Below are 13,117 nucleotides of genomic sequence, written 5' to 3' on the forward strand. Positions count from 1 at the left end.
TAATGCAGACTTTTGCAAACTACCTCCATCTCTGCGGATGTCCTCCTCCAGTATGGGGTCTAATATGTACAGTGGACTGTTCTTGGAGATGATATTTGAACCATGTTTGAGGGAGGCAATGTCATTCTTGAACCTGTGTTTCTGTACAAAATGAATGCTTGCCTTCTCTGCTTCATCACAATCTTCTGGAGTGAGATGTTTTCCAGACAGTGTGCATTTGAAGCTGTGATGATTCTGTTCAATACTTTTGACTCCAGCATCATTGTCACTTTTGGTGGCTTTAAGTTCCTTTCTCTTTTGACTCAGAAGCCTTTTAAGTTCAAAGAATCGGGCGACAGACATTTTAATCTTCCAAGATGAGTCCTTAACGATGGCTGCTGCTTCTCTTTTGACCTCTGGGTCATCGATGGGAATAACTGACTCCATTTCCAGCGTAGGCCACTCGTTTTCAAGCAAATCTGGGCCTTTCCTCTTCGGGTCTTGAAGTTGCTGCAATTCACTTGGCAAGACCGGATCTTCTTTTCTGAAAGGTAAGTCAACGTAATGTTCATTTTTCATTTCGGTTCTCATCGTGAATTGAGTGTCCTCTCTGGGCATTTCCAATTGCCCCTCTGATGTCTTTTCATTCAAAGCATGGTTGTGTTGTTTAATGAGCTTTTCTTCCAGATGTTCAACAGATATGTGATTTGTTGTGACAACAGAGCAGCCAGTTTTAACTCTGCTCTTAGTTCCACTCCTGAGTGGTCCATTGATGACCCAGCCAACTCTTGTTCTGACTGCGTATGGTCCTTCATTTTGGCTATTGATCAGCTCCCATGGTTCCATCACTTTTGCTGCATTAGTTCCGATGAGCATATCCACATCTGCATCCAAGTCATGCAACTTTATGTTCTTCAAGTAGTGCCATTTGTCCACTTCATCCTGTCGTGGAATGTTCACTCGTGACACTGGCATAGCCTTTTGGGTTAAAACATTTGGCAGTTCAATAAAATCATTCATGTCCATGCCCGATACTTCCAAGTGAGACAACACACTGGTACTCACAATTTTCTTTTGCCCCATTGTTCGCAATAGAATACTGGCTGGCTTGCCACTTAGCCCCAGTCTCTTTGCAAGGTTCTGAGTGCAAAAGGTACCGGAACTCCCCGGATCCAAAAATGCATATGTCTGCACAACTCTGTCACTCATTTTGCTTTTCACTTTAACTGCCACAATTGAAAATACAGCATTGTCCTCGTCTCCAGCCCCTATATGGCCACATGTCTGAGACTCATGAGATGCATCACTCCCAGGTTCATGAGCTTCATTATGCTCAATGTGAAGAACTGACGGATGCCTTTTCTGACACACGCCGCAATACAATCTACTCATACAAAATTTGCTTGTGTGTCCCACTTTCAGGCATCCAAAGCAAATCCCATGCTCCTTTATGAAATCTACTTTGTCTTTTTGTGTCTTGGACTCAAACTGTGAGCATTCGTCAAGTGAGTGACTGGTTTGTTGGCAGAATAAACAACATTTTATGTGACTTTTGTTTCCCTCTTTCACTGCAGTGACACTGGTGGCAAAGGTGCCCTGATTCCTCTGCCTTGGTTGACTGACAGTGGGGGGTGGCCTGTTGTAGCTGGTATTTTTTGGATCCTGAATATTTCCGAACAGTGGGTCAGAGACAATTCTAACTTCCTTTTCAAAAAAGTTCACAAGGTCAATAAAAAGTGCTCTGCAACCACGTTGCTCCTGTAAATCACATGCAACACTCCTCCATTTCTCCCTCGTTTTATAAGGAAGCTTCATAACAATATTTCTGAGGTTTGATGGGGTGTCCAACTCACTCATGTGCGTGATTTGTTGTGTTAAATTTGAGCATTCCCTCAAGAAAAGAGAAAAGGATTGCATTGCTTTTACATCTTCTGCTTTAACCATAGGCCAATCGTGAATTTTGTCCATATAAGCAGAGGCAATTTTGTATTCATTTCCAAAATGTTCAGAAAGCAAGGATTTGGCCCTTTGGTAGCCTTGAACAGAGGGTAGATGCTGACAACTTTTCACCAGGTCTCTTGGTTGCCCCCTGGTGTACTGTTCTAAAAAGTGCAAGCGATCGCTTGCATTGTCAGTTTTAACTTCAACACAATTTTCGAAAGATCTGATGAAGGAATGATACTGAAGGGGATCACCATCAAAAATGGGTATGTTTCTCACTGGTAGGGAAGATGCTAAATTTTGCTGTACCAACATATTAGTAATTTCAGTTTGGCGTTGCATAATGTTCACAATGTCATTTTGGGTGCTATTGTTAGATGTCATGTTCGAGGTGGATGCCTGTCCTGTTTGTGGAGCATTGTGAACCATGTGTGTTATTGGTGCTTGAGTGTTATGGGTTGGTGGTCTGAGGTTTGTCTGCAATGTTGCCCTTTGTGTTGTATCCATAAACCTGATGGTCTGTGATGTTGTCTTTGGCCTTACAGTGACAGCCTGGGCCTCAGGGTGAGATACATTTTGCATGTCATTTTTGTCATTTCCCTGTGGGACAAATTGATTAGCTCGAGGGTTGAGTTGGCTTGTCATCCGATTTTGAGCCTTGTTTCTTTCCAGGTATGAGTTCATTCCATCTGATCTTTTGGAGCTGCATTTTGAGCTGGTTTCCAACACATTGAGTTTGGCATTAGTTGCAGCTAGCTCACTCTCCAGAGCCAACTGTTCCTTTTCCTTTCTTATTTTCTCTGTTTCCTTCCTTAATTCCTCCTCCTTTGCTTCCAACTCATGTTTCCTTTTTAATGCATTAATGCGCTCCACAAGTGCTGCTTTGTCAGCCTCAGCCTTTAGCCTGGCAGATGCAGTAGAGGAGGTCCTAGATACATTAGAGTGTGTTGTTTCCCTTGGACATGAAATGTTGGAGGCACTGTCCTCTGGGTTGATATCGTCAATAATAGTACTTTGTATAGTTATAGTCTCAAGATCATCATTGTCAACATTGTCATGTATTTCAGACTCAGTTTCAACATCATTTTCAATTGATACCACATGAGGGTGCCCTGCAGCAAACAACCAACCCTTGACATCCTCAGTGAAATGACACAATTTCACCATTATTGCATTGAAATATGTATTTTGCCTTTTGACCTCCTCCTCAGGCAAATCCATATGTATGAAAGACTCGTGCATATCCATAGCCTCCTCATAACATTTTATGAAGTTACACAAATGACTTTGCACAGATTTCACATTGTCAGTAGATTTCATCAACACACGTATTGGCGCAATGTATTTCTTGGCCTGTTTGATTTTAGCAGATCTTTTTTCTTGGCATGTTTGTATATAAAACTCCAATCCCTTTGCTGTGAACTTGATGTCCCGTTTTGCAGAGGGCTCGGGCTGAGCAACATTCTCCACACTTGACACATTTGAATCACCCACAGGCACTGTCTCGTTTGTCACAACTGGATCCATTTTTCTGAATGTGAATTCACACAAGCAATGTGTAATTAATTTACGTCAGAGATTTAGGAATGAATGACTCACACGTCCAACAAAACTCCCAATATGAATCAACGTGTAGCAGGACAATAATCCAGTCACTCCAATGAGCTTGCCTCCTTCCAATAAGGCTGACAGTTATTCTTCACATACCACTGTTGTTGCTGCGTAGTTTTGTGCGAGTATGATGTCCATTTGGGCCGCTTGGTCCTCTGATCGTATCTTTCACAGCTTGATCCAACCTTCAAAGTGACAGTGCATTGTGCGGGTGTGCCGGCATGGCTGGTGGCTCCATCGATTGCTTTGTTTGAAAGTGCAAGTGCGTCGCAGCGTCGATCAACTCCAACTCCAAACATCCAACAGTGCAAAAAAATCCAAAACAACAATAAAAGTTTCCGCTTCAATAAGGGAGGTTTTTTACTTTATGTAGTGGCTAATTTACACCAACAATAAAACTTAAAAAAGCCACTAAGGGCACCAGGTAGCGAATCTTACGCAGAGGTAGGAATGAGTCCAGACAGGCAGCGAAGTCAAGTTTAGTGGTGTTTATTTTCAGCTTTTTGGTCCAGACAGCAAAAGATGGAAAATGTTTCAGGTTCATCCCTGACCTGCTGGTAAAAAACCATATGCCTTCCTGGTGCTCTGCTGACTGACTGTGTGTGCTCATTAATTAAGTAACCTCAGCTGTGCCCCAAAACTGCCCATCACCTTCAAAATAAAAGCATATAGCTGCAACACAAAGACTGAAATAATAAGTGTAAACAAACCAAGCAAAATAAACAAATAATAAATGCATTAAATCATTATATAGAAAAATACTTAATTAGCAAAAAATACTTAATAGCTCCCACATACAGTAAACTGTATAATAGTTGGGGCCCGGACCATGCGCCTTCCCCCCGGCCCGTAATTAATTTGTTCCACCACTGCATACCTGTATGGTGAGGCAGTAGGTCACCACCATGATGACCAATGGGATGAAGAAGGCCACGAAGGAACCAATCAGCATGAAGTGTATCTCGTTGAGAACACAGCTGCCATTGACGAACACCTTGTCCTTGTTATGCAGGCCGATGACTGGGATAGGCATGGACACACCTGGACACAGAGACAGAGATGGGCATAACACTGGTTACATCAGGGATCTACATACATGGACATAAAAGGTACAATGACCGACAGGTACATATATCCATATATCTTGCTCAGGGACGCGCTTCTACACTACAGTGGCCGTTATCATTCATTAATTTGAGAGAGAGAGAGAGAGAGAGAGAGAGAGAGAGAGAGAGAGAGAGCGGTTGTGCTGGTCAGCTCCCAGTGACCAACAGAAAACTGGGTTTGTAGTTTGTACACCTGTAGATTCCTGACGAAGACCCGGAAGGGTCGAAACGTTGAATCTTCTAATAAGCTTAACAATACGGTGTGTGGACATCCTACCTTCCTTCTGTACTGGTCAGCTCCTATTACCAACAGTAGAAGTCTGTGATGTGTACTGCGCTCAGCCATGCACGGTACTGTTACTGTGTGAATAAGAGGCGAGGTGTATGTGCGACGTGTGTTCTGTCAAGCCTCCCTGGCTGGAATGAAAGCAAACAGAAGGCTGAGCCTTCGCATAAACCAACCCCACAGAAGCACAATGATATAGTGCTTCTGTACTTCTTTGTTTGCGTTTAGATAGTCCAATATGGCTCTTTAAGGCAGTGCGTTTGATCATTGTGTACATGAATGGTTCAAAACAGCAGAGGGCTGTTTATACTCTGCTGGCAGATGTAGTAGTTTGAACGACCGCTCAATCCCTGCATGGAACATTACAGGTTCAAAGCCGCTTGTGTGCCATTTGAATTTCATTGCAAGGCTTATGAGGGAAACACAGATTAAGATGAATGCACCCTAATCCCTTTTTCTTGTTGTGCCCTTTTATCATCATCAATGAGTGTGTGCGCGCCTGCGTGTGTGTGTGTGTGTGTGTGTGTGTGTGTGTGTGTGTGTGTGTGTGTGTGTGTGTGTGCGCGCGTGTGCGTGCGTGCGTGCATGCCACTTCTATATTTCTTCTGTCTGTGTATCAGCGTATGTGTACTGGTGTGTATGAGTAGTGTACACCTAAGCTCACAATGCAGTTGTGAGCTTGTAGATCTGCTATTTTCGACAACACCCGAGTAACACCTGAGAGCAAGCAAAAAACTAAGTGTGCATCCTATGTGCATCCTCAAAGTTAAAAGTCAAAGTTGTACGATTTGTCGTTACCGCAGTGAAATTTGTTCTCCGCATTTGACCCATCTCTTGGAGCGGTGAGCCGCAGCCAAGGAGGGGTGAGCTGCAGCTGTGCCGCGCTCGGGAATCATTTGATTAGTTGATTTGACCCCCCAATACAACCCATTGATGCTGAGTGCCAAGCAGGGAGGCATTGGGTCCCATTCTTACAGTCTTTGGTATGACCCAGCCCGGGGATCGAACCCCAACCTCCCAGTTTCAGGGAGAACACTCTAACCACAAGGCCACTGACTGGTCCTATGTCATTTACAATGTGAGGGACTTCATATATTTGTCTAAATGTTTTTAAACCAAAAACAATCTCACACACACTGGAAATAGGGTCCATTTGGAAGGAACCCTTAGGGTCCCTGGACCCAACTTCTTAGAACCGCCGGATTCATATCCAGACTAATAGTTCCTGAATAAAATGACCTTTGCATTTGGCTGGATAGATTCTCCAATCTCAGTAACACACTGCCAACATTTCTTTTTTGCAGAAACAAATCAAGCTTCATTCATGATTTGCTAGTAAGAGGATTTTTGAAGCAATTTTCATATCAGTTCTGGATTAGAGTGATGCAATTTATAGAAATGCTGCCATGCACTCGTATACCAGCAGACACCAGTCTATTATTCTGCTCTAACTGCAGATCAAATGATTGGCTAACACTTCCCACAAGTACAGGCTCAACTTTGAAAGACTGTTGTTAGGTTTACGCATAGTTTTACTGAGGTTACGTTTAGGAATAAGGTTAGGTTTACGCATAGTTTTACTGAGGTTACGTTTAGGAATAAGGTTAGGTTTACGCATAGTTTTACTGAGGTTACGTTTAGGAATAAGGTTAGGTTTAGGTGTAGTTTTACTGAGGTTACGTTTAGGAATAGGGATGCATGGAGCTCGATAACCGACACCCGAAAACATCCTGTGTCCTCTATCATCACAGAAACTCTCCCTTTCCTCCCCCATGAGGAGCATGTGAGGACACCAGGCCCATGAAGACATTAACAGTAGCAGGGGAGGAACGTTATGCAGCGGGTGTCCGCCCGTTAGCCTCGTGCACGCGCATTTTCACGCGGGAAAAAGTGGCTTTTTCTTTCCCTCTCCACAGTCCACACACAAGTTATGAACAAACTGACAAAGGCAATTAACCAGGCTTAGCTGATACTGTGATACAGCATATTAAATATATTCAGTAGTCCTAGTAACAGCAATCTGTTTTGAATGATATAAATACAAATAAATGCAGAATCGCCACGCAGCAGGCTATGGCACAGAAACCCTGCACTCTACGGGCACAGCGGCCATAGAACACAACAGAGGCACAGACACCCATTAGGAAAAAATGCCATATTTAGGCTACACAATTGCATTTGGCACAGCGCAGTGTGCCGCCGAGCGCGACCCGACCGGCCAGAATACGATACAAAATATATCCCAGTTCAATTGGGGCACAGCGGCCCGACCGTCAGTCAGAACACAATAAGACAGTAGGTCTATACCTACTGTGGGGGGCGATGTTCTCACACCAAGGTCACACAGGAGGCAGTTTCACATTTGGCCAACTCTGGCACGGTTTTTATTCACAGAAATGATGCGGACAAAAGGTAAGTGCATTGGGCTAGACAAAGTCAGTCTTTTCCTCTTTCAGGGGGGCCCAGCGAGGAGGATCGGCAGCGGACCAGCAGAGGACCAGCGGAGGACCAGGTGAGGTGAGTAGGTTTAGCATTAGGGTTTTCCTTCCCTTCTTTTAGGTTTGTGCATAACTCAAATTTATTCTGTTTAAAGATCAAATTAGGAGCGCTCAAATCAACTCTTTCTTACAGGGAGCTGGAGGAGCGTCGACCGGTAAATAGGTTTAGGCCGGGGTCTTTCCTCAGACAACAGGTGAGTTTAACATATTAGATCGACAACGCTAATACTTGCACTTGATTCTTCTATTTACAACTTGTTTTGGATTTGGGCCCACCAAATAAATCAATAATCCTTTTCTGAGCCATGCTGTAATTTGATAACAGCAACAACACTGACACTCTGAAAGCTGAGTATAAATGTAAACCGGAAACAACGTCAGCAGAGCAGAGCAGCAGACAAAAAGTGTAGTTGTAGAATTTTTTATAGACATAGTTTGCGTGCACTTCCACTTCCAGCACCCCCCCCCCCCCTTCCCACGGTGATGGAGGAGACTGAGAATCATGTGCACTGATTGGCCACAAGCCTTGAGAGAGCCCGCGGTGATGGAGGAGACTGAGAATCATGTGCACTGATTGGCCACAAGCCTTGAGAGAGCCATCTCATGTCCTCAACGCCGGTGGCCCAACGTGTAGAGGTCAAGGCAAACACACGCAGCAGGCAAACGAAACATATATTGCGCTGAGGACATGAGAGGGGTATGGTATAGGTCTAGAGGTCTACTCGGTACAGAGCTCAACAGAGAGCTCAAAGAGCTTAGTAGTTCTATTGGCTAACCTTCTTTTATCGCAACAGTTCACATGCTGCTGTGTTTGCACAATTGTATTTCTTCCAGTATAGGGATGAGATTTTCTTTTCGTTGGTCATGTTTTCAAACTCACATTGGGTGAGTCTGTGGGAATTCACTCTCATGGCATTTCCTATCTCTCTCTCTCTCTCTCTCTCTCTCTCCTTCCCCCCAACAAGGCTTAACTTGTGCAAGAGCTGGTTCGAGCAGAGCTCCGGTACCTACCTGCTGAGCTCTGGCAAATCTAGAAGTTGGATCCCGAGAGAGCAGAGAGAGAGCAGAGAAAACAGAAGCAAGATATGTGAACTGTTGCAATAAAAGAAGGTTGGAATGCAACCTGCATCCTAAGGACTACTAACCATTGAGCTCTGTACCCTGTAGACCTCTAGACTTACAGCACATATAAACAGAGCTACTACCTTTAAAAACATTTCAAATCTGAGGCTTTTTTGTACACTATTTAAATAGTTTTGAGAACAAATGCTGCTAATTGTCCCAACGTGACTGCAAGAGATTGCTGTTATTTGTTAAAAAGCTATGAAGCTTTTTATATAACATAACATATTCACGCATTGTGACATAGCTCTGTTTAATACAATTCTGTACCCCCTCCAAAACCGTATGTCGTGTATTTCCACACAACTAAACTCACTAAACTCACTAAACTAGAGAAGACTGGAGTTCTCTAAACTAAAGCAAACTGTAGTCAAAACCTTACATCAGGATCAGATGAAGAAACGCAGGCAGAGAGAGTGAACTGAAGATCCCAGAGTTGATCATTTATTCAAACCAAAGACAGCAGAGAGCTTCGCCATGGCCATGGGTGGCCTACGGGAGCACAAGCAAAGCTGACCACCTCAGCGGCCACTGGCCAGCCTGCTAAGACTACTAGTTTAACATTGCAGTAACGAGACAAAATATAGTACTTTTGCATAGACGGAGTTGAATACAGGAAGGGTGGAGTTTTAAGATTTTACATAGAGAGTGAAAAGAAACATTTGGTGTCTTCAGAAACATCCAGAAGGTTCCTTGAGACAATAGAATGCTACATTTCTCCCACACCTGACACAGCCTCAAAGGGTTAGAATAATGCAGGGTACTCAGGGTGCTTGGGCTGAGGTGATGACCCCAGACTCTCAGTCTCCTTCTCACCCATGATGATTGACTTAGCACCGTGATCAAAGTGTAGGCTAGTCAAACATTTGACATAGAATATTGTAAATATGGAATTATGAAATATATGGATGGTCACGAGACCACACGTACATTTTCTTAAACTGTCCATATTATATGATTTTGACACTTGCAAATCAAATCAAAATACAAATCATTACGATAAGTGGTTTTCAACTTGAGAAGAATGTCTGTCTGACTTAACGGAACTTTGTTTCTTTCTGGCCCACTGAACTGCCAGCACTTTTCTGTGAGCAAACTATGATGAACACATCCAGAGATCGAGTGAGAGTTCTGCAGGGAGGCCCAAAATACCAAAACTAATAATAACTCCTCTCCTATACTACAAGCTTTCACATCCATTAACGATGGCCTGTGTGTGTATCTACACCCCAGGCCATTTTGTTACAGAAAATTGCTCTAACAAGCCTAGCAGGGATTAGAGGAAGAGAGAGGAAGAGAGAGATCAGAGTTTTCAGGAACACAATCACTGCCCAGCAGTCACTTTTGATTACAGAGTAGTCTACCTCTGTGAGCACTTAGCTTTTACAAAAAAAAGTAGGTTTGGCATCAAAATAATTATATTTCAGGAACCAAAGTAAAAGTTAAAATAGTTTTCAAAGTTTGTCAAACATTTATAGGAACATAGCGTCACATAGCAATATGTTGAGAGCGTGGCGGCGCGGTGTGTGGGGGGGGGGGATCTATGAAAAAAGATGGAAGTGATGTTATAATACAATGGACATTTCGAGATAATTGCAATAGTCACCGAGATATGGCCATTTGCAGTACGTGTTAAACATTGTACAATTTAAAGATGGGGTGCCACAATTTTTGTACTATATTTCATTAGACACCCTGGAGTCGTTTTTATGTGTAATGATGTATTCTCTTTGTATTTAGGGCTGAACCCTTGACAGTCAAACGGGCCAATGAAATAAACAGTAATATAGTGACATCACACTATCAGCCCCTCCCCTAACCCCTCCCCCTTTATCATACAACTACAGCTATGGGTGCGGCTTCAGTTCAGGTGGATCACCACCCATCACCACCCACCAGGCAAACCAGGCATACTTAATGAACTGGTGGGCGTGTCCACATAAAAGCATGATTTTAACAAATACTGTACACTTTTTGGAAAAAGTTCTTCCTCCTTATATTATAATAATACCTGATGAACATGTTTTAGGGTGGAAAAAAATCGTGGCACTCCATCTTTACGTTTTTTTGGTGCGACTGTTCTCATGGCAGACCACTGAACAGCATTTGTGCCAAGGCTGGTGAGGATTGGAGCAACGGTGTGCCTGTGGCCCCCGAGTGGGTCGGGTGGCACGTGGCCCCCGTCTGAGTAACATTAAATATCTCTGACTTCTGTACGGAGAATCTGCACTGGCAGGCAGCAATTATACTCTAGTAGCCGTTTTTCACCTTGTTCCCCGGGTATTCATAATTCACCTTTAGCTAAGCCCCGCCATCTCCCACTTAGACGCTCCATTGAGACACTTTCCAGCCGGGCTCATTCATTCCAATGTAAATAACCTGGATTTTACACATTAAATACTGGTTCATTTTTGGAACCAGACCTTCAAAATCTCTTCCAAATCCGTCAACAAGGCCTGCCATATGCACTGGAAAAAAATGTGTGACATTTCTTTTTTTAAACAATGTTTTATCATATAGGAAAACTATTGGTGGAGAGGTTTGTCTAACCCATGTTTGCTTAGCTGTGATTGGACCATAGCAGTTTGGGGAGGGGCTTATAGCTATAGGTCAATTATGCAAGAAATAGTGATTTCTCATGACAGCCACATTGGCCTGAAATAGTAGGGTAAACACAGGAGTAACAACTAATTAAGGTTGCAGTATAGGAATCGGACCGTTAAAGGAATCGTTAAGGAACTAGCATCGTTAAAACGGATCCCGACCCTGTGTGTGTTTGTTCACACTCCTCCTCTGCAGGCAGCAATTATTTACTCCCCTCCATTAGTCTAGTGGCCGTACATTAAAACCACAATTGCCTGCATTGCCCTTTGCACACAAAAGCCATGTCTCGCCTTGTGCTTTAAAACATTTTTTTAAAATAATTTGCAGCTCATTCTTTTCACCCAGTGTCAATTATCTAATGTAATCCTGGGCGCTACACTTCCTGGGGGGCAGCGGACTGACCTCATGCTTCCTTCTATGCATGAGTAGTCCAAGCTGCTTCTTTTCACCTGACAGGGGAGAGTTTCACCGGCCGGATGTAGCGCGTGGAAGGAACACATTATTCCGACCAGTTCCTTTCCCCTCCATCAGGCACCCCGACTGTGCCACCGTGCCCCTATCTCACCTTGTGCTATAACAGGTATTCGTAAGTATGTAAGACAGTGATTTCTCATGGCAGCACACGTTGACACACATTGACCTGAAATAGTAGGGTAAACACAGGTGGTGTGACAACTAATTAAGGTTGCATTCCATTCCAGTCAAACAGACACTCAGCCTGGTTCAGCTACTGTGCACGTTGGCCCACTAATGGCTGTATGCTGTCGGACAGAAAGCTCTTATCTCCATATTCTAACTTTTATTTTTTCTCGAAAATTCACTCCCCTGCTTGATCATACTACAGAATCATACTACTCACACTAAAACATCAAACGTATACCAGATCCAGATCGGCTACTTTTAATATTTTTTGAATTTGAATCCTGAAAAGTAACAGTTTTGGACAGGGGCCAAGATCGAGAGCATAAAAAAACCGATATATGATATTAGACTGGATATTGTCTGTGATTTTGGAAAATTTTACTATTGTGATATGGCATAAGTGTTCTATAAAAATATAAATATCGGATCAGGAAAAATCAGTATTGGCAGATACTCAAAATCAAATGATTGGAATCACAAATTGGGAGCACAAAAAAAAGAAAATGTGATCGGGACATCCCTAGTTTTTGACATACTAGGTTTCCACCTGACGCTGTGCTACACTAAAGGGATAAGGTCCTTAATTAGTATAATTGGGAACACCTGTGTTTACTATTTCATTTTGTTGTTAATTTGGCTGCTGTGAAAAAGAAAAGTCTATTCTCTGGCAGACTGAGGTATACAGTATAAACGTAGATGCCTCGTTGGCAGCTGCTGTCCATTGGAGCATCATCATTTTTGGGGGGGAAGCCGTGCATTACTGCTAAGCAGGATGCTCTCTCCTCTATTAATCATCATCATGACTCGACAAATGGTGGTTCGGGCATCTGGTTAGGATGCCTCTCGGGCGTCGCCCTAGGGAGGTCCTCGAGGCACGTCCCACTGGGAGGAGACCCCGGGGCAGACCAAGGCATAGTTGGAGGAATCACATCGACTCACTGGCCTTGGAACACCTCAGGATTTCTCTGGAGAGAGAAGTCTGGAGCTCTCTGGTGGAGCTGTTGCCCCCGCGACCCGACTACGGATAATTGGTTGAAGATGGATGGATGGATGCATGACTCGACAAATTCTCAGCCGATTTCACTTGGTTTGGTTTGTTATGTGACGTCAGACCGGACGTCAGACCGCAAGTTGCATTTACTATGAAATCGTATATATGGTGCCCAGGTCTCGTGGAGATCCCTGCTGTCATAGTAAATGCGACCTGTTGTCGCAATTAAGCCCATATATGGAGATCCCTGATGTCATCAATATTGGCCAGAAACTCTACATCTGACCTCAAACCCTTAGATCTCCATATATGGATATACCTTTTGGACGAGGGTCGG

At 43.5% G+C, this 13,117-nt stretch overlaps 1 protein-coding gene across 1 annotated transcript in view; it reads right to left on the reverse strand.

Moving 5' to 3' along the window:
* htr2cl1 (5-hydroxytryptamine (serotonin) receptor 2C, G protein-coupled-like 1) overlaps window positions 1–13,117 on the reverse strand; it is a gene marked incomplete at its 3' end in the record, with an annotated part of 198,203 nt that overhangs the window by 13,977 nt on the left and 171,109 nt on the right. The window contains exon 8 of the mRNA XM_079491254.1: window positions 4,409–4,572. Coding sequence (XP_079347380.1) covers window positions 4,409–4,572 — 164 coding nt within the window. The remainder of the gene's footprint in view (window positions 1–4,408; window positions 4,573–13,117) is intronic.

The sequence above is a fragment of the Electrona antarctica genome (assembly GCF_951216825.1).
Source record: "Electrona antarctica genome assembly, chromosome: 21".
NCBI classification, from domain to species: domain Eukaryota; kingdom Metazoa; phylum Chordata; class Actinopteri; order Myctophiformes; family Myctophidae; genus Electrona; species Electrona antarctica.